Source organism: Cervus canadensis, chromosome 24 (assembly GCF_019320065.1).
Source record: "Cervus canadensis isolate Bull #8, Minnesota chromosome 24, ASM1932006v1, whole genome shotgun sequence".
In the NCBI taxonomy this organism is placed as follows: domain Eukaryota; kingdom Metazoa; phylum Chordata; class Mammalia; order Artiodactyla; family Cervidae; genus Cervus; species Cervus canadensis.
Window position 1 is genome coordinate 49238266 of NC_057409.1, and position 26235 is coordinate 49264500.

The 26235-nt window shown below is 39.6% G+C and overlaps 1 protein-coding gene across 1 annotated transcript in view; it reads left to right on the forward strand.

The window, feature by feature from the left end:
• DNAH7 (dynein axonemal heavy chain 7) overlaps positions 1-26235 on the forward strand; it is a 251585-nt gene that overhangs the window by 160227 nt on the left and 65123 nt on the right. Inside the window, exons 45-48 of the mRNA XM_043444898.1 lie at positions 1825-2005; positions 4447-4632; positions 11072-11235; positions 23052-23206. Of these exons, the coding sequence (XP_043300833.1) occupies positions 1825-2005; positions 4447-4632; positions 11072-11235; positions 23052-23206 (686 nt within the window). The remainder of the gene's footprint in view (positions 1-1824; positions 2006-4446; positions 4633-11071; positions 11236-23051; positions 23207-26235) is intronic.

Genomic DNA, 26235 nt, shown 5'->3' on the forward strand with positions numbered 1-26235 from the left:
ACTATGTTCTTTAAGAGAAGACAGCTGGATTCTCAGATCTGCTTCTTCATTCAATCTACGAAGAAAATACAGCCTCACACAGATGTTTAGTTGACAGGGAGGGCCTCATTGGAGTCCCTGAGGGGGAGGGGACATGTCTTGGACCACATTTTGAAAACAACGCTTAACGTATAGTCTTTGATGAAACAAACAGCTTTTATAGATGATTATATGAGAAACATTTATATCATATACAAAACAGTAAAAATTGTTGGTTATTCCTTTGAAAAAGCAACTATTACAGGCTATCTTTAAATCTCACATACAATTCTATTTGTATATGAGATGTGTACGTCTATATTTCATGCTATATATGTTTTGGACAATGATGTATTCTGTTAATGATAAATTTTAATTTAATGTTTTATCATTTATTTGGGTTTCCCCGATGGCTCAGCTGTAAAGAATCTGCCTGCAATGCAGGAGATGCAGGAGACACAGGTTAGATCCCTGGGTTGGGAAGATCCCCTGGAAGAGGAAATGGCAGTTCACTCCAGTATTCTTGCCTGAACAATCCCATGGACAGAGGAGCCTGGTGGGCTACAGTCCAAAGGGTCGCAACGAGTCAGACACGGTTGAGCAACTGAGCGCACGTGCGCACGTACATTTATTTAGGTGGTGACACTGCCGATTCCATTTTCTAGAAGAGAATCTAGATCTCTAGTTTTCCCTACATAGTCCCTTTTATTACTGACACACATATTTATAAGATACCTGGTTTTAGTTAAGGGTATATTCTGAAATTTGAAAAAAAGTAAAATATAAAGACAGAAGCATCATTGTTATAGGTATATAATAAGCCTGGAAGAGAAGAAACAAAAGAGCTGGGGAACTGAAGAAGTGGGTGGATACAATATCATTTTAATTATTTTGAGATAAAAATAAAATAGATTAATCCACAAAATAATAAAAATTAAAATGAAAGAATAAGATGACATAAATAAAATACCCTTCCTTTCTTCATTGTTGTTAAGCCTGAATGAGTTAGGCTAGTTTCCATAAACACTGTAATATTTTACATGTATGTGCTTATTCTCCTTTTCCAAAATCACCAAAATTGACACTGGCAACAATTTAATATTTGTCTGTGGTTTAAAAAAAATCACTTATTTAGGGGCTTTCCTGGTGGCTCAGACAGTAAAGAATCTGCCTGCAATGCAGGAGACCCGGGTTCGATCTCTGGGTTGGGAAGATACCCTGCCTGGAGAATTCCATGGGACAGAAGAGCCTGGCGGGCTACAGTCCATGGGGTCTCGAAGAGTCAGACCTGGCTGAGCGACTAACACATATATGCAATCACTTATTTGAAAATATTATATATATTTGATATCTATTTTGAGAATCATATTTTATTGCTGGCATTAACTTTGTTAAATATAAGATATAGAAATCAGTATAGGTTTTATGTGAAGACATGTTTTGGGTTATAATAAGGATTTTAGAAAAGTAATTCATGTATCTACTATTGTGTGAAAATTATATAAATCCTAATTGTGTTGAATTGGTTCACAGTGCTTTTCAGGTCTACTATATCCTTCTACCTTTCTGTATGTTCTGCTCATTTGGGGAGTTTGATACTGAAACTCCACCTAAAAATCTTAATTTATCTAAAATAATTGTAATATATAGTAGAGCTATACATAATCTTGTTCTGTATTTTCCAAGTCTCCTGTAAATGTGTTGTCACTCTTTCATAATTTAAAAAAATTAAAAAGTAAATTCAGTGATGGAAAGTACACTAGAATATTAGATATGTATTTAATTTTCCAATTTTACTTTTGGCAGAGTGGCAAAAATCGTAGCTCCCAAAAAGATAAAACTGGCTGCAGCTGAAGGGGAGCTTAAAATTGCTATGGATGGTCTCAAAAAGAAGCAGGCAGCACTTCGGGAAGTTCAGGACAAGCTGGCCAGGCTTCAGGACACACTCGAACTAAATAAACAAAAGAAAGCTGACTTAGAAAACCAGGTATAGTATAATATAGACAGACATAGGCAAATCTTCAGTTACTCTAAATAGGAATAGTGTTCACGCTGGTACAAAAACAGCAATACTGTTTTCTTCCTGGTCGGGAGTTGACAGACAGTGGACCACAGTATAAACCCACCTTTGTGTGGCCCACAAGCTAATAATGACTTTGACATTTTTAAATGATTACTTATTAAATGATTATACAAGTTTCTATATAATATTCTGAGTTTTGCCTCTTGGTCTACGAAGCCTGTTTATCTTCTGGCTCTTTATCCCACAAAAAGAAAAAAATTGCCAACCATCTCTACTATAGATTACTAGAATATTGAGCTAAATTATTTAAGTCATTCTTCATTATGAGTCTTCCCTGGTGGCTCAGAGGTTAAAGCGTCTGCCCGCAATGCGGGAGACCCGGGTTTGATCCCTGTGTCGAGAAGATCCCCTGGAGAAGGAAATGGCAACCCACTCCAGTACTCTTGCCCGGAGGATCCCATGGACAGAGGGGCCTGGTAGTCTACACAGGGTTTCAAAGAGTCGGACACGACTGAGCTACTTCACTTCACTTCATTATGAGTGAGAAAATGGAAAACCAAATTGTTAAGTAACAGTTACATAAAAATTAATGGCAGAGCTGAGATTAGAACTCAATACCCAGAACCATACTGTTTCCACTGGAAATGTTTTTAAGACTAAAATCATTACTCCAACTTAGTGATACCTTTTGTAAAAAGTAATTGCTAGGACCTGATTATGTTCCCCAGAAAAGTCCAAGCATCTTGATATACAGTCAATATTTACTGAGTGCTTATCATGTGCAAGGCACTGTTCTGAGAGCATGTATGTCACTGATTCTCACAAAAGCTTTCTGAGGGAGGTAATCTTTTTAGATTATTTTCTAGAAACTAAAGCACAAAAAAGTTAAGCAACTTGCTCATGGTCAACCTGGTTTCTAAGTTTAGATCCAAGTGCAGGCAATCTGACTCTAATACATTTCTCCATCCCATCCTACTGGGCTGCTTTCTGTACAATATGTGCACAAATTCTATATTTGTACAATCTGTGATACTGTGCTAATCTTAAAAATGTGTCCTATTATTTGGCATGGTCTTCAAGTGATCAATTTTAGTTTAAATAATATAACTAATACATAGATATGTGGTTGCTCACTGTAAACATTTTTCAACTATGCCCTATGTTTGAAATTATTTTTCATAATAAAATGTTAGAAAATTATGATAATGTAAAATGAATATGTGTACTAAAAGCTTGCTTTGGAAGAGAAATTTTGGTTAAAATGTTTCTACTTAGTAGTTTCTGATGGCAGCTTTATTATGGTCCAAGACCTTGATTTAACATTTTAGTAAAGAGAAAAATGTGTGAAGAAAGAAACCAGGATGCAAAAGGGAATAAAAAGAGGGAAAATTAACGGGAAAGGTTTTTAAAGAAGTATCAAAAATCTTACTAATTACATACCTTCTGGTCTTTTAAACCCATCTTTATATAAACTTTTATGGTATTTTATATGTTTAACTCTAAAGGCATTTATTATTATTAATATAAATATTAATAGCATAGGAAAAAGTACAAGCCAAATTCTCATTCCAAAATAATCTAAATGTCTCTGTTTTTATCAATTATTTACTTCTTTTCATGTAAATTATTTCATTTTGAACTTTAAGATAACCTTTACTTAATCTTGTCATTCTCTAAAAATAATATGTCACTTAAAATTAATCAAAATAATTCAGATATTCCACTGGAACATTGCTATTTCATGGTTTAAAATGGCTTTTGCCCAAGTTTTCCACATTTGTAATTATCCTTCCTCTTTTTTGAAAATAACATTGCTTAATTATGTATAATCAAACTTGGTTGACAGTCTTACACACAAAGTAGGCTCTCAGCTATTGACTGATGTCCTAATTTAAGGTTAATTGCAAGTGTCTGAGTAGGCTGACACAATTTAGCAGCTTGAAAACTGTGCTTTGTAAGTAAGCATAAATTATTAAAACTTTTAAACATTTAACCTTTAAAGTTATCATTAAATCAACCATAAGTTAAATGAGGGGGAAACGTTCATAGAATATTTAAAATAAAATGCACTTTGATTATTAAAATGGTGGGTAAAACTTTCACTGTCTCATACTGTAGCTCATTTCCTTAAATAGAGCAGTTGTTTGTGTTATATGATAAATACCTGTTACGAGTTTCACAAATTAGATTAAAGTACTCTCTTTACTATGAAAAATTCTAAAAGATCATGGACTCTCCAGTCTTCATAGTGAACTTCTGCACATTTTTCTTCCACAGAGTGTTAAAAAAAAGAAAATTCCAGGTGTAACTGTAATTTAAAAATTTATCCCTGAGGTTAAAATCTGGCAGAATTTTTAACTTACTCTCCTCATAGGTGTTGATAAAGGTTTACTTCTATTTTTGAGGTTGACCTGTGCAGCAAAAAGCTAGAACGAGCTGAACAATTGATCGGAGGCCTTGGGGGTGAGAAAACACGATGGAGCCAGACAGCTCTGGAGCTGGGGCAGCTGTACATCAACCTGACGGGGGACATCCTCGTTTCCTCAGGGGTCGTGGCTTACCTTGGAGCCTTCACATCTAACTATCGACAGGTAGGGAATACTTGTCCACCTCTAGGGTCCCCTCTTGATCCTCCTGGTATAACCAACATTAATCTTGCATTTTTTTTTTGTTGTTGTTTGGAGTTCTTGCTAAGTATGAGGTAGAAAAATGTTTGCAAGTGATTTTTAGTTGTGTATTTTAATTATTCAGTAAGTTAGCTTGGTGACCAAAAAATGCTATATTAAATACTCTTCTAATTGTTTTAGAATTCTTTTTGAAACAAAAAGATCTACTTTAGGATATCATGTGAAATGTAGGCCCTAGTAAAAAAATTTTAGTTCTTATAAACAAGTATAAAGGTATCAGGATTTTTTTTGATGTTTTTAATCAACTACTCTCAGTGAGTCTCAATAATAAATCATTTCCAAATGACTTCAGAAGCTAAAGCTTCCTAAACCTTTAGTTTTAGTTTAGGAAGAGATGAACCTGCCTAAAAACAATTGATCAGGAGCATCTTCCCTAAGAAAATAAATACCAAGTTCCCTGCTTCAAATTCCCACCCCTCTGATGAATTCTGCCTCAGTCTTATCCTTGACTCCACTCCTAACCCTGCTTCTTCTCCTGACTTTTTTATTCCACTTTTTAGTTTCTCTCTCAATGAGACCCAGCATATTCTTCAGCTCTCTTTAGGAATACAACCCAGGACATGGCCCTGCCAAAGCAGAAGAAGGCAGTGAGAATAGAGAGAAATTTGAAGCATTTGGCAGTAACTTCTGGTGTTAAGGAAAGAGAGAAAAAGTAAATGAAAACTCACTTCTAAAGTGGGGCTTTGTCACTTTACAAAGCATTTGTTTTGTTCATGGTCTCAGTTGAGATTCACTTGATTTCAAGGTTTCTCTTAAGTAGAGTTGATTCTTGGAGGCCACTATTTTGGTTTGTTTGCTCGCTTTTAGCCAAACTGGTTTAAAATCCTCATATTGATCGTGCTTCTGTCTTCAGGCTTCTGGGTTCTGGAAGCCCTTGTCCTGGTACATGAGTTTCATATTCTTCTTAGCTTTCTGTCTTCATTTGTGTCTGAACAACTATCTATGCTTATAGCCTCTACGTGAAAGTGAAAGAGGAGAGTGAAGAAGTTGGCTTAAACTCAACATTCAGAAAACTAAGATCATGGCATCCGGTCCCATCACTTCATGGGAAATAGATGGGGAAACAATGGAAACAGTGACAGACTTTATTTTTTAGGGCCCCAAAATCAGTGCAGATGGTGACTGCAGCCATGAAATTAAAAGACGCTTGCTCCTTGGAAGAAAAGCTATGACCAACCTAGACAGCATATTAAAAAGCAGAGACATTACTTTACCCCAAAGGTTCATTTAGTCAAAGCTATGGTTTTTCCAGTAGTCATGTGTGAATGTGAGAGTTGGACCATAAAGAAAGATGAGCACTGAAGAATTGATGCTTTCAAACTGTGGTGTTGGAGAAGACTCTTGAGAGTCCCTTGGACTGTAAGGAGATCCAAACAGTCCATCCTAAAGGAAATCAGTCCTGAATATTCACTGGAAGGACTGATGCTGAAGCTGAAACCTCAATACTCTGGTCACCTGATGAGAAGAACCAACTCATTGGAAAAGACCTTGATGCTGGGAAAGATTGAAGACAGGAGGAGAAGGGGACAACAGAGGATGAGATGGTTGGATGGTATCATTGACGCAATGGACATGAGTTTGAGCAGGCTCCGGGAGTTGGTGATGGACAGGGAGGCCTGGTGTGCTGCAGTCCATGGGGCCGCAAAGAGTCGGACACGACTGAGCGACTGAACTGAACTGATAGCATTGACATCTTGTAGTTCAGATAATTATCATTTAATATGACACTATTTCCCTAGTCTTAGACTTGTTTGCTTGACAGTTTCAGAGCCTGAGGCTTATAAAGATTAAGAAAATTGCTCATAACCACACAGCTGGTTAATGACAGAGCAGAAAAGAGACTTGTCGTCACCCGAATCCTCACTGAGCCCTCTTTCTACTCTTCTGTGTCAACTTGGAATGATGGAGGAAGTCGCTGCAGGGCCCCCTACGCTCCTCTGTTAGTGCCCACCATCCCTGGGTGTCTGCTCTGGGTCCAGCGCCATGCTGAGAGTCAGCATCCTGGGGCACCCCTCCAAGTCCAGCCCTGTCCAGTGACTCCTTCCAAAACACAGCATCTTGTGCTCACTCCCTGGTCACCTGCTTCCCCTAGAATGAGGGCTACCAGTTAGACCATCCACACAAATGCTTCCAAAAAGCACTGAGACCAGAAATGAGACCTTGAAATTTACGGACAGAAGCAAAGCAACACTTCAGCTAGACTCAAGATCTAAGCTCATAGCTCCTTCCATGAACTCACATCCACTGTCCCCACCGCTGATTCGAGTAGACACATCATCCCATCCCATCTAAGAAGACTTGAAGGCAGTTTTATCTCTTCCTTGTTTTACTGTAGCAACCTAGGCCTTTACTTATCTAGTTTCTAATGTCACTGTTCCTTCCTTTGAATTTATTCTCCACACCCTACTCTGTAATCATTTATCTCTTTCTCCTGGGTCAGGGCAGCTGGCAGTTTATACCCCATCAAAAGTTTCCCATTTGATTCTAAACACAAGGGCAATAGTAGCAACTTCACTTCTCTACCCAGATCCCCACCTGGCTTCCTGTGCTTTCACGTCAAACAACCAGCACCTGTGGCTTTTTTTGGCTGACTTACCTTGGGTTCTTGCTGCTGCTGCTAAGTCACTTCAGTCGTGTCCAACTCTGGGCGACCCCATAGATGGCAGCCCACCAGGCTCCCCCATCCCTGGGATTCTCCAGGCAAGAACACTGGAGTGGGTTGCCATTTCCTTCTCTAGTGCATGAAAGTGAAAAGTGAAAGTGAAGTCGCTCAGTCATGTCCAACTCTCAGCGACCCCATGGACTGCAGCCTACCAGGCTCCTCTGTCCACGGAATTTTCCAGGCAAGAGTACTGGAGTGGGTTGCCATTGCCTTCTCCGCCTTGGGTTCTTAGAACCCACTTTGCCCAGTGTTTGGATAGCTAAAATTGCCTGGGAATTTACTTCCCTCTGAGGTGGGCTTTAATGAAAGACAGATGTGAGAGCCTGAAGGTCTGTCTCCCTTCCTTCTGGTTAACACAAATCCAAGGAATAACTTATACCCACTGTAGGATCAAGCTGAAACTACCTGTGCAGAACTTCCCTCCACCTTTTATTGGCTCTTTGCCTGTCCTTATACTGCCTCTCTTAATATCTCTTCCTTAATAAATCACTTCATATAAATCTTCATGTCAGAGTCTGCTACTGGGAAACCCAAGTGAGGCAAAAGGCTTTAAAACAATCTTGGGTTTGTTTTTACTCTAACAGCAAAGGTTCGGGATACCAAGAGCCCACAGTAAGTAGCTGCAGCCCCTCTCTCCAGGCTCGAGCCTGAGTAGCTGTCAATTATTCATCCACCCTTTTAGATTTTCTGGTACTCCTCATGATAAAATGTAGAAAATTCCAATTCTCCTGGCATAACTGGGGCCACATGTTTGATTGTAATGCCCATGCCAGTCTCAAAGGCAGAATTCTACAATGTTGTAAGGACATACAGGCCCTGGAGTTGAATTAATTTGAACCTTTTAAGAGATCTTTTCCCTACCGATAATCAAAGTCAAAGCTGCTCTGGTGGTGGTACATACTTTCACCAAATTGTTGTACAGTCGCTCAGTCACATCTGACTCTTTGTGACCCCATGGACTGCAGCACACCAGCTTCCCTGTCCTTCACCGTCTCCTGGAGCTTGCACAAACTCATGTCCATTGAGTCAGTGATGCCATCCAGCCATCTCATCCTCTGTTGTCCCCTTCTCTTCTTGCCTTCAATCTTTCCCAGCATCAGGGCCTTTTCTAAGGAGTTGGCTCTTCACATTAGGTGGCCAAAATATTGGAACTTCAGTTTCAGCATCAGTCCTTCCAATGAATATTCAGGATTGATTTCATTTAGAATTGACTGGTTTGATCTCTTTGCTGTATAGGAGACTCTCAAGAGTCTTCCCCAACACCATGGTTCAAAAGTATCGTTTCTTCGGTGTTCAGCCTTCTTTATGGTCCGACTCTCACATCCATACATGACTATTGGAAAAGCCATAGCTTTGACTATACGGACCTTTGTGAGGAAAGTAATGTCTGCTTTTTAATACGCCATCTAGGTTTGTGATAGCTTTTCTTCCAAACAAGATGTCACCCTTAATGGTCAGTTTTCCATTTCCACCATCTGTTTTGCCACCTGATTATTAGCCAGGGTTCTTGGTTTGTATTTTTACTTGCTTGTTCAGAGGCCCTCATGTTAATTTCACTTATTCTCTGCTGCTGCATTCTTACAGATGTTGAATTGAGCCACTTAAATTGCTAACCAGAGTTCATCTGTGATGACATACTATACCTGTCAACTAGAGAGAGCATTCCACAGCAACTATTGCTTTCCTTTTCCCTATTCTTTCCTGTATCATTGGCTATGAAGCCTACACCAGCATCAAGCTATATCTTGGAAAACCTTCAGACCTCCCCCCAAATCTTCAGACCAACAACAACAACAAAAAAAACATGCCCATAGGAACTGTGTACTAGGAATCAGAATCAAACTGGAAATGCTCCCTTGCCCCTCCACTCTAATGGCCAGGCCATCTGTTCTAATACCAGCAACCAAATCAAGCCATATAAAAAATGCAGATGATACTTATTAAGTATTCATGAGTGTCCTGCCTTAACTCAGTCTTGAATCATGATTAACAACTCTGAATTCCCTTTTATGGGCAGTTTGCTAAGCCCTCACCTCAACCATTTCCCTTATCAGGCTGTGATAATCCTGGGTTACAATAGGCACATACCCAACTTCCAGAGGACTTCCCTTGTGGCTCAGCTGATAAAGAATCCACCTGCAATGTGGGAGACCTGGGTTCGATCCCTGGGTTGGGAAGATCCCCTGGAGAAGGCAAAGGCTACCCTCTCCAGTATTCTGGCCTGGAGAATTCCGTGGACTGTATCATCCATGGACTCACAAACAGTCGGACACGACTGAGTGACTTTCACTTTCACAACCTCCAGAGACCCCCGCAGATACCTAGTCCCTGCTTCCCAGTGCCTGTGGGACTACTCAAGAGACCAGTTCTCAGGGGGCCCAGGAAACCTGGCCCCCTCCACCCCACTCTGCTTGACGTTTGCAGACTGCCCCCTACAGTTCCCGCTCACCATTTCCCTGTGTCCAGGTGTAGTCTCCTGTGGGGCAGCTTTCTCTCATTTGGAGCTTTGAGTGATGGAGTTCTGCCTCTCATCTAAGGAGTGACTTTATGTTGTGTCCCACCATCCAAGAAAGTTTAATCATACCTAAGGTCATGTAACTATGACACAAAAGCCTGGCAGGAAACACTTTAATCAAAATAAAACTATCATCTATAAAGGGACAATGTGAAATTCTGTGCCATGGATGGGCTGCAGTGAGAACACAGTATCATTTCGTCGATATTCCTGCCAAAGGTGCATAATCTGAATTGACTCTTGAGAGAACGTCACACAGACGCAGTTGTGGGCCATTCTAGGGAATGACCGGGTAAGCAAGGTGGTAAAAGGCATCAGTTGTCCCCAAACCGTCATAGCCTTTTCATGTGTCAAAGGAATATCGGCCCAGTCTACTCAGCAGGAGCCCGAGGGAGATGCTAGTGCCCACCATGGCCTCTCAGCTAGGCACACACCTGGCACGCGCAGCATCCTCATTTGCCCATGGACTGGTTTCAATACTGCATATATATGCCCCTTTCTAACCTATTTTCTCTCCAGTCATGTCTTCCACTATTTCTGAACTCTTTGATCTGTAACCTCATATTGGACCTTGATTTCTGATTTTCTGAGTATGAACCCAAGCTTGATGCACCATTTTGTATTCCTGAGCATCCTAGCACACTGTGCCCCAGGTGGGGTATCCAGAATCCCGGTGTGTGCCCTGATTCTTATTGGTGCCTAAGAGCCTTGCTGTAGTCCCTTCCCCAGAATAAGTGAGAGCCAGACACATGTTTTCTGTGTCCCCTGCTGGTTCACATTGGATTTACTTTTATACCATAGTATTATAGTGATACTGATAGTCATAACTTAAAGGAAATATATAGAAAAACATGGTAACCTCCATCTACTTGGTCAAATGAAGCTTTAGAATCATAATTGGCAATTATTTTTTCCATATATGGAGTTCTGAATTCACTAGTAAGTGATCTATCTAAATATTATCTTAACAGTAGATAGAATTTTCATTTGAATACATAGTAGAGTTTCTGAATTACAATTTTACTTCAAAATATGATGAACACAAATCAATTTTAAGGTAGTTTCAACCATGGTTTGTTGGCTCAAAGTATGATTGAGGATTTTACAAAATATTTTTTTGGTAGCCTCCAGCCTCATTTTTATATCTCTCTGTGTATGTCTCAAAGAACCAAATCAAGGAGTGGACCAATTTGTGCAAAAGAAGAGATATCCCCTGCTCTGAAGATTATTCCCTTATGAATATCCTGGGAGAAGCAGTGACAATTCGAGCCTGGAATATTGCTGGATTACCTTCTGACTCATTTTCTATTGATAACGGGATCATCATAATGTAAGGAAAATGTTTTTCTCATAAATGTTCTCTGTCAATCAGTAGATTTACTTATCTGTATACCTTTTTTAATGTAGCTAGTAAACTTTTATAGTATTGAAAAAATTTGCTTAATTAGTTAAATTAAATATGGATGAGCACATCCTTCTCTAATTAATGTTGGAGCAGTTGAGTATTGGAGACAGTAGTAATTAAACTAAAAACCTCAGATGACTCTTGTGTAATTTTTAATCAATTTTTAGCAAATAGAGCAAAACCCTGCCGTAAGTGAAGTCCCAAATCTTTATTCTCATAGAACACAGGGTTTTGTTATTGTAGGTTAATGAAACATGCAGGGGTAAGTTTGTGGTGATGATTGATGTCTTAGTTCTGCTGGGTGTGGGACCACCTTCAGTGGTATGGATACATTTCTGGGTCTTGGACTGATTGGGGCTTTTCAAAAAGTGGTGCTATTCCTAGAATCCATGGTTAGTAGATAAAACCCATGGAGGTGAAGTTGGGAGGATACTGGAGGCTCATCCAACCTTACCTTTCCTCAGGGTCTTGCCTTTCAGAAGCCAAGGACTTCACTCTGCCCTACTGTGGGGACAATTATTAATTGTGTTATTATCAAGGTCACATTATGAAGGGTCTTCTATCACTGGGCCAGTCGTCTTGGAGGTTTTAGCATGTTAGCAATAGCACAGGTAAACCATCAGTAGGAAACATTCAGTTTTGTGTTACATGTTTTGATTAGTTGTTAGTTTACTACTGAAAAAATACTTGATATGATAGTACTTAATTAGAAGATGCTTACTCCTTGGAAGGAAAGTTATGACCAACCTAGATAGCATATTAAAAAGCAGAGACATTACTTTGCCAACAAAGGTCCGTCTAGTCAAGGCTATGGTTTTTCCAGTGGTCATGTACGGATGTGAGAGTTGGACTGTGAAGAAAGCTGAGTGCTAAAGAATTGATGCTTTTGAACTGTGGTGTTGGAGAAGACTCTTGAGAGTCCCTTGGACTGCAAGGAGATCCAACCAGTCCATCCTAAAGGAGATCAGTCCTGGGTGTTCATTGGAAGGACTGATGCTGAAGCTGAAACTCCAGTACGATGGCCACCTCATGCGAAGAGTTGACTCATTGGAAAAGACCCTGATGCTGGGAGGGATTGGGGGCAGGAGGAGAAGGGGACGACAGAGGATGAGATGGCTGGATGGCATCACTGACTCAATGGGCATGAGTTTGAGTAAACTCCGGGAGTTGGTGATGGACAGGGAGGCCTGGCGTGCTGCGATTCATGGGGTCACAAAGAGTCGGACATGACTGAGCGACTGAACTGAACTGAAAGTAAAAATGGTTGAGGCATGTAAATTTTTAAAATATAATTAGCCACTATGGGTAAAAACCAGTTATTATTAAGTTTTTATGAGTAATATTTATGAAACTTATTCTACAAATTTAAATTATAGTGAACAAATTGCTTAACTGTTCAGCAAATGATCCTGACATATGGATTTTTATAGCATTTATTTATGGACTATTGTAAAAGGACTAAACTTTCCCAGGAAATACTACTCAGCCATAAAAAAGATGAAATCTTGCCACTTGTAACAACATGGATGGACCTTGAGGGTACTATGCTAAGTGAAATAAGTCAGATGGGAAAAGACAAATACTGTATGTTTTCACTCCTATGTGAAATATTAAATAAGTAAGTAGATAAATAATAAACAAAATAAGTGAACACATGGATACAGAGAGCAAAGTGTGTACCAGAGAGGAAGGGGTGTGAGGGGAAGGTGAGACAGGCAAAGGGCATCAAAGGTTTGGTGATGAATGGAGACTAATCCTTTGGTGGTGAGCATGCTGCAGAAGTCAAAATGTAACATTGTGCAAGTAACAATGATAATAAAATTTCATTTTAAAAATTTCAGTAGAAAAATAAAGAAGTCTACATTTTACCTTGTCCAGCTGGACCAATTATCTTCAGCCTCAATAATAGTCCAGTTGTTGTTGTTGCCGCTGCTGCTGCTGTTTCCCTCTCAGAAAAAAACCTTTGCTCTTCCCAAACAGTTGTGAAAATAATTGATCATGTCCCATGTAGTAGTAGTTATGGATTTATTATTTTGATTTGCGATTTATATACCTTTGGTCTACCTAGAAGGACATCTAAACCTATTCTTATAACTGTTATATATTCAGTGGAGAATAACATACCTGTTAGTTTCTAGCAAATAAATACCCTTTCTTTTAGGTCCAGTCGTATTTCAATAATACTGAAACTGTTGATGAATATTTCCACTTTTAAGATTCCAAATCTTTCAGTGATTATTTTTCAAGATGAACTCCCATTTCAGGAGGTAGAAAATAGTTTTAATAAGCCATAACCCCTATGTGTTCGCTATTTGTTTGTAAAAGTGTATTATTAGAAAGAAGTAATGGTAGAAACCTTACTAAGAAGGAAATAGTAACGTTTTTCATTCTTGGTTTTGGTCAATGATTTTGGTAATCTTTTACTGAGAGGTTTCAGGAAATAGGTTAAGGTGATCATGTTGAGGGCCTCCCAGGTGACTCAATGGTAAAGAACCGACATCTGCCAGTGTAGGAGACACAGGTTTTTATCCCTGGGAAGATTTCCTGTAATAGAAATGACAGCAGGCTCCAGTATTCTTGCCTGGAAAATTTCTTGGACAGAAGAGCCTGGCAGGCTACAGCCCGTAAAGGGTCGCAAAGATTCGGACACAACTGAGGGAGTGAGCACGCATGCTTGATCATTTTGAAGTATCAGATAAGTCTTCCTTGCCAGTGTCTTCTTCCTTCCCCAGAGATACTTACTTGATAATAATATCTAATACAGAGCACTTACCAAAGACCTGATTTTGTGTTAGATACTTTTCATATACTATCGCAGCTGAGGGAGGAGTTGATAATTTAGGAAACTAATCCTAAAATTAGAATTTTAATCCTTTGAAATACACCACTGCTATATATCTGAATTCCTTCCTTCCATGCATACTACATATATCATCATGTTGTTCAGTCACCAAGTCGTGTCTGACTCTTTGTGACCCCATGGACTGAAGCACACCAGGCTTCCCTGTCCTTCAATATCTCTCAGAGTTTTCTCAAACTCATGTCCATTGAGTTGATGATGCCATCCAACCATGGTGTGGTTGATATAATTGAAATTAGATGTAACAGATTATTATTTTTCTGTTTTTACATCTGATTTTTGTTGCCCTCTTCCCCATTTCTTGTTATTTTAGAATATTTGAATGATCACCATTTTTAGTATCCCATTTTAATTTATCAATTTTTAACTATAATACTTTGCATTATTTTTCAGTACACATTTTCGCAATCTATCTAGAGACGTTTTACCACTTCAGTTAAGACGTAGACGCCTAGTAACTGTACAAGTGCCCTCCCCGTCCCCTGATTATGCCACCATAGTCGTATGTTTTACGTGCGTCGAAACTGCCCCTCCACACACACTCAGTGTTTTGCCTTAGTATCCATATACATTTGAAAGAACTAAAGAGGGGGAAATAGCCTGTTCTATTTACCATTTTTGCTCCTCCTTTATTTCTAAAACTCACTGTAGCATCATATCCCCTAAGGGTGAAGAACTTTAGCATTAGCGTCTGTTTAGAGCAGATCTGCTGGCCCATACTTTTGAGAACATCTTCATTTTGCCTTTACTCTTGAAGGATATTTTCGGTGGACATGGAATGCTGGATTGACAGTTCTTTTCTTTCAACACTTTAAATATGTTCTACTGTGTTCTGGTTCCATGATTTCTGATACAAAATCTGCAGTCTTTTGAATAATTGTCATCTAAATGTAATATATCATTACTCTCTGATGCTTTAAAAATATGTTTTTTCAAATCTTTGGTTCTCAGCAGTTTGATTATAATGAGGCTGGATGTGTGTGGGGGGTTTTTGGTTTTTTAGTCTCTCCTTTTCAGAATTGAGTTTCGTGAAGCTGTGAATTTACATGTTTCACTGAACTTAGGAAAGTTTCAACAGTTTTTTCAAATATGTTTTCCACACCAGTCTCTTTCTTCCTTCTGGCCCAAATGACATGAACGTTAAACCTTTTAATATTTTCTCACAAGTCTTTGAGACTCTGTTTCTTTTTTTACTATCCTTTTTATTATTCAAATTGGATAATTTTTATTCATAGGTCATCAAGTTCACTGATTGTCTACTATTGAGTTCTTACAGTGAAATTTTTATTTCAGATATTATCCTTTTCAGTTCTAAAATTTTCATTTGGTTCTTGTCGCACTTTCTATTTATCTGCTAAAATACCTCTTTCCATTTGTTTTTAAAAGTATTCACCTTTACCAAATGAAGTGTTGTTATGATAACTGCTTTAGAGGGTTTTTTCCTGATAATTCTAGCATCTGTTTCTTTCAGAATTAGTCACATTCTGGTTCTTTGTATATTGAGTAATTTTGGATTGAATCCTGTTAGAGCAGCCCGAGCAGGTTATGACGCCCCTCAGACTCTGTGCACAACAGAGGTCCCTTTTCCAGCTCTTCTGTCCAGAGAGAGATTTCACTCAGGGTTTAGGTGGTTGCAGCAGCACTGCTCTGCCGTGGCGATGCTGTAATGTGGCGGGGTGGACCTGCGGGCAGGGCAGAGAGAACAGAGATCCCCTCAGTGCTGTCTGGCTCACACGTTCTTATTTTCTCAGTCTTCTGTTTTGAGTTTTGCTACCTGTGCCTGCTGCATGGTTCCCTGCATCAGGCCTATGCTCAGGTCAAAACCAGAAGACAGAGAAAACACACACACACACACATACACGAAAGTCACCACTCCCTTGCTGGTCATCCCTCAAGCGCTGACTTTTCTTCCATTCACTTCTTATTGCTTACTTTTTAGAATCTGCGAATTGTTGGTTTTTGTATTTTATCCTACTGTCTTCAGTGTGATCAGTGACAGAGATAGGCTCTAATGAACTTCGCCAAATTTGGTCACCACCAGAAGTCCTTTTTTCTGATTTTGAGATGGTGTTCTTTGGACCAGTATTCTTCATTCAGGAGTAATCTCTTATAAACTGTCCATGTTTAGAATGAGTTAACTTGTATGGTCTTTGTCAGATTTTTTTTTTTTTTTGCTGTTGCCACTTCAGTGGATTATCACCTGCAAACTTTATTTGATTTAGGAAAAGAGGATAAAGAAGAGTCAGTGTGGTTCCTCCCTCAGGATATATAATTTAGTTGAGTGATGCAGCTAATAAATTATAGAATTACCATAATAAAATATTATCATTTTGTGAAAGTACATACATGTAATATAGATGAATGGCTAAAGAAGTTCCATGAGAAAAGATATCAAGACAGGCTTTGTGGACTGATAGCATTTGAGTTTGCCATGAAATGTAGGTAGTACTTGAACAAGAGAGGATGGGAAGAGGTACATTTTGGACGAAGAAACAGCACAAACATGGAATTGTACCTAAAAAATGTGGAAGCAACAGAAGAGTGAGTCATTTTAGTTTCTTTCAGTTCAGTTCAGTTCAGTCGCTCAGTTGTGTCCAACTCTTTGCGACCCCATGAGGTGCAGCACACCAGGCCTCCCTGTCCATCACCAACTCCCGGAGTTTACTCAGACTCATGTCCGTGGAGTCAGTGATGCCATCCATCCATCTCATGCTTTGTCATCCCCTTCTCCTCCTTCCTCCAATCCCTCCCAGCATCAGGGTCTTTTCCAATGAGTCAACTCTTCACATGAGGTGGCCAAAGTACTGGAGTTTCAGCTTCAGCATCAGTCCTTCCAATGAATACCCAGGACTGATCTCTTGTAGAATTGACTGGTTGGATCTTCCTGTAGTCCAAGGAACTCTCAAGAGTCTTCTCCAACACCACAGTTCAAAAGCATCAATTCTTGGGCGCTCAGCCTTCTTCACAGTCCAACTCTCACATCCATACATGACCACTGGAAAAACCATAGCCTTGACTAGATGGACCTTTGTTGGCAAAGTAATGTCTCTGCTTTTTAATATGCTATCTAGGTTGGTCATAACTTTCCTTCCAAGGAGTAAGCGTCTTTTAATTTCATGGCTGCAGTCACCATCTGCAGTAATTTTGGAGCCCCCAAAATAAAGTCTGACACTGTTTCCACTGTTTCCCCGTCTATTTTTCATGAAGTGATGGGACCAGATGCCATGATCTTAGTTTTCTGAATGTTGAGCTTTAAGCCAACTTTTTCACTCTTCTCTTTCACTTTCCTCAAGAGACTTTTTAGCTCCTCTTCACTTTCTGCCATAAGGGTGGTGTCATCTACATATCTGAGGTTATTGATATTTCTCCCAGCAATCTTGATTCCAGCTTATGTTTCTTCCAGCCAGCGTTTCTCATGATGTACTCTGAATATAAGTTAAATAGGCAGGCTGACAATATACATCCTTGACATACTCCTTTTCCTATTTGGAACCAGTCTGTTGTTCCATGTCCAGTTCTAACTGTTGCTTCCTGACCTGCATATAGGTTTCTCAAGAGGCAGGTCAGGTGGTGTGGTATTCCCATCTCTTTCAGAATTTTCCACACTTTGTTGTGATTCACACAGTCAAAGGCTTTGGCATAGTCAATAAAGCAGAAATAGATGTTTTTTTTGGAACTCTCTTGCTTTTTCGATGATCCAGTGGATGTTGGCAATTTGATCTCTGGTTCCTCTGCCTTTTCTAAAACCAGCTTGAACATGTGGAAGTTCACGGTTCACATATTGCTGAAACCTGGCTTGGAGAATTTTGAGCATTACTTTGCTAGTGTGTGAGATAAGTGCAATTGTGCAGTAATTTGAGCATTCTTTGGCATTACCTTTCTTTGGGATTGGAATGAAAACTGACCTTTTCCGGTCCCGTGGCCACTGCTGAGTTTTCCAAATTTGCTGGCATATTGAGTGCAGCACTTTCACAGCATCATCTTTCAGGATTTGAAATAGCTCAACTGGAATTCCATCACCTCCGCTAGCTTTGTTCATAGTGATGCTTTCTAAGGCCCACTTGACTTCACATTCCAGGATGTCTAGCACTAGGTGAGTGATCACACCATCATGATTATCTGGGTCGTGAAGATCGTTTTTGTACAGTTCTTCTGTGTATTCTTTCCACCTCTTCTTAATATCTTCTGCTTCTGTTAGGTCCATACCATTTCTGTCCTTTATTGAGCCCATCTTTGCATGAAATGTTCCCTTGGTGTAACTGATTTTCTTGAAGAGATCTCTAGTCTTTCCCATTCTATTGTTTTCCTCTATTTCTTTGCACTGATCACTGAGGAAGGCTTTCTTGTCTCTTCTTGCTATTCTTTGGAACTCTGCATTCAAATGGAAATATCTTTCCTTTCTCCTTTGCTTTTCTCTTCCCTTCTTTTCACAGCTATTTGTAAGGCCCCCTCAGACAGCCATTTTGCTTTTTTGCATTTCTTTTCCATGGGGATGGTCTTGATCCCTGTCTCCTGTAAAATGTCACGAACCTCCTTCCATAGTTCATCAGGCACTCTGTCTATCAGATCTAGTCCCTTAAATCTATTTCTCACTTCCATTGTATATTCATAAGGGATTTGATTTAGGTCATACCTGAATGGTCTAGTGGCTTTCCCTACTTTCTTCAGTTTAAGTCTGAATTTGGCAGTAAGGAGTTCATGATATGAGCCACAGTCAGCTCCCGGTCTTGTTTTTGCTGACTGTTTAGAGCTTTTCCATCTCTGGCTGCAAAGAATATAATCAGTCTGATTTCAGTGTTGACCATCAGGTGATGTCCATGTGATGAGTCTTCTCTTGTGTTGTTGAAAGTGGGTGTTTGCTATGACCAGCATGTTCTCTTGGCAAAACTCTTATCAGCCTTTGCCCTGCTTCATTCTGTACTCCAAGGCCAAATTTGCCTGTTACCCCAGGTGTTTCTTGACTTCCTACTTTTGCATTCCAGTCCCCTATAATGAAAAGGACATCTTTTTTGGGTATTAGTTCTAAAAGGTCTTGTAGGTCTTCATAGAACTGTTCAACTTCAGCTTCTTCAGCGTTACTGGTTGGGGCATAGACTTGGATTACTGTGATACTGAATGGTTTGTCTTGGAAATGAACAGAGATCATTCTGTTGTTTTTGGGATTGCATCCAAGTACTGCATTTCGGACTCTTGTTGACCGTGATGGCTACTCCATTTCTTCTAAGGGATTCCTGCCCACAGTAGTAGATATAATGGTCATCTGAGTTAAATTCACCCATTCCAGTCCATTTTAGTTTGCTGATTCTAAAATGTCAATGTTCACTCTTGCCATCTCCTGTTGTACCGCTTCCAATTTGCCTTGATTCATGGACCTAACATTCCAGGTTCCTATGCAATATTGCTCTTTACAGCGTAGGACTTTGCTTCTATCACCAGCCCCATCCACAACTGGGTATTGTTTTTGCTTTGGCTCCATCCCTTCATTCTTTCTGGAGTTATTTCCTCACTGATCTCCAGTAGCATACTGGGCACTTACCGACCTGGGGAGTTCCTCTTTCAGTATCCTACCATTTTGCCTTCTCATACTGTTCATGGGGTTCTCAAGGCAAGAATACTGAAGTGGTTTGCCATTCCCTTCTTCAGTGGACCACATTCTGTCAGACCTCTCCACCATGACCCGTCTGTCTTGGGTGGCCCCACGCGGCATGGCTTAGTTTCACTGAGTTAGACAAGCTGTGGTCCTGTGATCAGATTGGCTAGTTTTCTGTGATTATGGTTTCAATGTATCTGCACTTTGATGCCCTCTCGCAACACCTACCGTCTTACTTGGGTTTCTCTTACCTTGGACATGGGGTGTCTCTTCACGGCTGCTCCAGCAGAGCGCAGCCGCTGCTCCTTACCTTGTACAAGGTGTAGCTTCTCACGGCCGCCCCTCCTGACCTTGAACGTGGAGTAGCTCCTCTGGGCCACTGCCTCTGACCTCGGGAGTGGGGTCGCCTCTCTCTGCTGCTGCCTCTGACCTCAGACGTGGGGTAGCTCCTCTTGGCCCTCCTGCACCCATGCAGCCGCCGCTCCTTGGACGTGGGGTTGCTCCTCTCAGCTGCCACTCCTGACCTTGGGCGAGGGATAGCTCCTCTTGGCCATGCTTCTGCACAGTCCATTGCAGCTGCGGAAGCATCAGTCAGTCAGTCAGTTCAGTCGCTCAGTCGTGTCTGACTCTTTGTGACCCCATGAATTGCAGCACGCCAGGCCTCTCTGTCCATGACCAACTCCCAGAGACCAAACCCATGTCCATCGAGTCAGTGATGCCATCCAGCCATCTCATCCTCTGTTGTCCCCTTCTCCTCCTGCCCCCAATCCCTCCCAGCATCAGGGTCTTTTCCAATGAGTCAACTCTTTGCATGAGGTGGCCAAAGTATTGGAGTTTCATCAGTCCTTCCAATGAACACCCAGGACTGATCTCCTTTAGGTTGGATCTCCTTGCAGTCCAAGGGACTCTCAAGAGTCTTCTCAAACACCACAGTTCAAAAGCATCAATTCTTCGGCACTCAGCTTTCTTCACAGTCCAACTCTCACATCCGTACATGACCACTGGAAAAACCATAGCCTTGACTAGACGGACCTTTGTTGGCAAAGTAATGTCTCTGCTTTTTAATATGCTATCTAGGTTGGTCATAACTTTCCTTCCATAATGCTGTCTAATGCTCACATAATCCCCCAACCTTAAATATATTTCTAAAGTGTGTAACAGAATGAAATTTTAAATATAAGTTTTGTTTCTAATTTCACTCTCACTTCCTTTAGTTTCTTATTAATAGCATCCCCTTTTTATTAGTTTGTTGCATCTAAGATATTGCACTATTCTTTTGGTCTCATTTCTTCCCCAATATAATTAATATTATAACATGAATTCTGTCCCCTCACCCACTATGAAATCATATGTTGAAGATATAACCCACTAAGTTATTATATCTGGAGACAGAGTCTTCAAAGTGATGGCTAAGGTTAAATAAGGTCATAAGGGTAGAACCCTTATCCAGTGAGAATGGTGTCCTCCTAAGAAGAGGGAGAGATAGCATGAATATATGTGCAGAGCAAAGGCCACCTGAGGACCCAGCAAGAGGTCTGTGTTTTCTGCAAACCGAGGACAGAGACCTCTGCCAGCACCTTGATCTTGAACTTCCAGCCTCCAGAGACGTTAGAAAATAAATTTCTGTTAAGGCAGTCTGTGGTATTTTTTATGGCTTCCCAAGCTGATTAATACATTATATAATGCTAATATTGGAGAACTGTGGTTACTTCCATTTGGGACAAATTATCCAATGAAACTCTAAGTTTGTATTATAATGAGATGGAAATGAATATATTATCCTGATTCACCCCCAGCTTTTTTTTTTTTTTTTTCCCAGTCACCTTTTATTTCCTCCTCCTGCTCTTCTGATGCTCTGCATGAATTTGCTCTGCTCACTTATGGAAGAGTATGAGAGTATCTTTAGGGAAACTGGCCAAAGTGACAACTTGTGTTTATTGAAACTTCTAAGAAAAAGAAAAAGAATGGTAATCTTAATGCTGTTTACATTTCACAGAAAGTAGAAAGCTATGTGATTGGATACTATGTCCAGATGGCTGAAACTGGTTAACTCTTTGTGACGCAGCAACACCCTGAACTGTAAACTGGGTGCCTTGTGTTGGTTCACTGCTCTTGTTCTTGTCCTAAAAAGGAGATATGAGTGAGAATAAAGCAATAAGTATGAGCTCTCTCATCGGGCAGATCCTGACTTTCATAGAATATATTTCTGTCCATAGGAAGCTCACAATCTCTGGGCAAGTACGTAGTGAACTATTGGATTGGCAAAAAAAAAAAAAAAAATCACTTGGGTTTTTCTATAAGATCTTATGAAAAACTCGAATGAATTTTTGACCAATCCAATACAAATGTGACATTAAGTTTACAAGTCCTTGAAGTTACTGGGTCAACAATTGTGTTAACACTTAAGGGTTGATTGTCATCATGAAGGTTGCTGCTGCTGCTGCTGCTAAGTCGCTTCAGTCGTGTCTGACCCTGTGCGACCCCATAGACGGCAGCCCACCAGGCTGCCCCGTCCCTGGGATTCTCCAGGCAAGAATACTGGAGTGGGTTGCCATTTCCTTCTCCAATGCATGAAAGTGAAAAATGAAAGTGAAGTCGCTCAGTTGTGCCCGACTCTTAGCGACCCCATGGACTGCAGCCTACCAAGCTCCTCCATCCATGGGATTTTCCAGGCGAAAGTACTGGAGTGGGGTGCCATTGCCTTCTCCTATGAAGTAGATGATACACAATTTTGCTTCACATCTTTTTTTTTTTTAGACCATTAAAGAGATATGATGTCTCCATCTTTTCTCTTTGCCTCTTGATAGATGGCAAATTATAGCAAATAAAAGCAGATATAATGACATCAAATGATATCATTATAATGATAACAAATGATAGCAGATAGAAGATGAAGAAATGAAGTGGCTTGCCCAAGGTCACAAGAGTGATAAACAGCAGGGCTTAGTGAAGAACTAGAGTTTTCTGATTTCTGGTACTCTTGACGGTTATCATTGTGATTTAAGTAGCAAGAACAGTAAACATTTTCAAAAATATCCTTTAACATTTAAGAAATTGCAGTTTTCCAAAAGGAGTAAAAGAACTTGTGTTAAGTTTGCCAGATGGCTTTTATAGTTGTCATTCTAGTAGCCTGTTCAATTTAAATGTCTCTGCTTCAAGAACCACAGTTTCTCAAAACAAGTTACAAAATAAAATAACACTATAAAGTATAAACTGTAAGAAAGTGATGCATGCATCTTTAAATAGAGACAAATTGTGACCTGACCAGCATTGTCTTCCTTTCCCTTTCAGGAACGCAAGAAGGTGGCCTCTGATGATAGATCCTCAAGGTCAGGCTAATAAATGGATCAAGAACATGGAAAAAACCAATAGTCTTCACCTAATTAAATTAAGTGACCCTGACTATGTCAGAACTTTGGAAAATTGCATCCAGTTTGGTACCCCTGGTATGTAGTTGAACAATAAACATGCATTACAGAAATATCTGGAAAGGGCCCAGGTAAACCCAAAATAACATAGGGTTTTTTAAAAAGTATTTGAGCCAGGCTCAACTTAAATGATTACTTTGTTAATATCTTTCATTAATTATTGATAATGAATCAAGTGAGAACTTTACAGATTATAGCTCTAACAGGTTAGGATGCTTTCTTTGTCTCAAGATTCGTTTGGGATGCGTCTTCTAATTTAAATTAGCTGATTCCTAGTGTAGCTAATTTAGCTGTTGTAATTTTTGTCTGCTGTTTGCCCTTCCTTAGTTCTCATGATAGCTCTACTTCTACAATGAAAAGGGCCACTTGATATGCCAAAAATATTTTAACACATGATTCCAACTATTTCTTTGTTCTTCTCGCTACCTATCCTACAAAAGTAGCAGAGAACTGGGTATGCATTTTATGTGTCTGACTTGCCATTTATAATGGAGAAATTAAAAACATGCCAAGAATTTTTCGATGAAGTTCTATACACAGGCCACACTTGTCTACGTAAACCAAAGTACTTATGATTTGAGTACGTTGGGGTTATTAGTCACATTTTGAATCCATATTATCTATCAAATTTTGACTATTTACTTGACCAGGTAAATTGTCAACATTAGGAAAGGACAACATGTTTAGCCCCAGGACAAGTTAAGCAAATCCCAGTTGCTAATAGAACCAGTGACACATGGAAAGAATAAAAACAGATATACCAAATAGACTTACTGACAGTTTATTTTTGCATACCAATATATTAATTGCAATTTTAAGCTTGTTTTGGATAAGAATGAGGTGAAAAAATCTGTAAGTCTACCTATAAAATGTTGTGTTTGTGTATATGGACACACAAACACCTACACAGGTAGTATTTCATTCATCCGACTGGTGTTCTTATAGTATAATGATACGGAGTTACCAAAAAAGAGACAACCTGATCTCTGTATCAGATATTTTGCTTATTAAATGGGCAGGACCAGACAATATATCTGTTATAAAAGTAGAAATTGGACATAATTCACTAACCCTTGTTAGGACCACTGTGCACTGGCTCTGGAATCAGAGTACCTGCCTCTTTTACTCAGTACTTGCTTCAGTCACCTTTCTGAGACTCAATTTACCCATTTATATTCTGTGCAAGGAAGAAATGATTACTGTAATTTGGGTACTTATGACAATGTCTGATAAAATCAACTTATATCAGTTTTTTGTTTGAGGATTTATTATGTGGTTTATGTATCAGTTCAGTTCATTTCAGTCCTTCAGTTCAGTTCAGTTCAGTTGCTCAGTCGTGTCCGACTCTTTGTAACCCCATAAATCGCAGCACGCAGGCCTCCCTGTCCATCACCAACTACCAGAGTTTACTCAAACTCATGTCCATCCAGTCGGTGATGCCATCCATCCATGTCATCCTCTGTTGTCCTCTTCTCCTCCTGCCCCCAATCCCTCCCAGCATCAGGGTCTTCTCCAATGAGTCAACTCTTCGCATGAGTTGGCAAAAGTATTGGAGTTTCAGCTTCAGCATCAGTCCTTCCAATGAACACCCAGGACTGATCTCCTTTAGGATGGACTGGTTAGATCTCCTTGCAGTCCAAGGGACTCTCAAGAGTCTTCTCCAACACCACAATTCAAAATCATCAATTCTCTGGTGCTCAGCCTTCTTTATGGTCCAGCTCTCACATCCATACATGACTACTGGAAACACCATAGCTTTGACTAGATGGACCTTTGTTGGCCAAGTAACATCTCTGCTTTTTAATAGGTTTGTCATAGCTTTTCTTCCAAGGAGCAAGTGTCTTTTAATCTCATGGTTGCAGTCACCAGCCGCACTGATTTTGGAGCCCAAGAAAATGAAGTTTGTTATTGTTTCCATTGTTTCCCCATCTATTTACCATGAAGTGATGGGACCAGATGCCATGATCTTAGTTTTTTGAATGTTGAGTTTTAAGCCAACATTTTCTTATATTATCTCTTAATTACATTAGAATCATACATAGTTACATATAATATAGTTTGTATAATGAGAAAGGCCATACAGACAATCTGTCCAGTGTTTTTTTAACTATGAGTCACAGCTGTAGGAGAGAGAACCAACTTAGGGGTTGTGACCAGCATTTGTAAATGAAATGCAGTGGAGTGAAGCACATTAAGCTCTATAGCATAGAGTAAGCATTATTTCATGAAGTTTTAAAAGTTTTATATGCACATGTGTATAGTAGATCAAGATTTAAAATATATTTCTTACTTGGAGTTGTGACCATAAAAGTCTAAAATCTAATAGTAATTCTAATATCCACTACATTTTAATAACAAGGTATGTAAGCTGACAGAAGAGGTTAGTTATGTGGTTTAACTAAGACTGTGTCTTCAGGTCAGGGAAGCGTTAAAACTAGTCCCCAAATCTTCTGCCTTTGTCCAGTGCTTTCTCTGTCACTCACAGTTGCTTTAACCTACTTTTTGGAATGAAATACTTTAAAAATGGATAATGATTATTCACAATGTCTTCTAACATTAATCATCAGAGAGAAATGAAAAGTTTTAAACCTATTATAGAAAGAGAAACAGATGGCAGATTTTATAACTGTTTTTATATTTAGCCTTCAAGTAAAAGAATCAGTTACTATTACAATTTTAAAACATAAGCAACTAAAGATTCTACCATTTAAGAAGTTCTCTTTAAGTTTTGACCTATTTCAGGACAGTGACTTCTGATCCCTGCCAGGTGGCCTGGGTAGACAAGGCAGAGGTTTTGCCTTCACCCACCTGCGTCTGCAGACCTCCCTTTTTTGTTGTTTATATTGAGCTTTAAGATAGAATCCTCTTTGAAAAAAGTATCCTGCTGCTTAAAGAAAATGTTTGAAAGCCAATGTTCTAGAAAATAAAGGTACATCTGTATTAGCTACACCAGTGGTCAAGGTGTGTGTAGAATGTTATTCAGGTTAATATTCTGATAAGTTAACCAATTCACACTTCAATAAAGCTGGAAAAATGAAAGAATACTT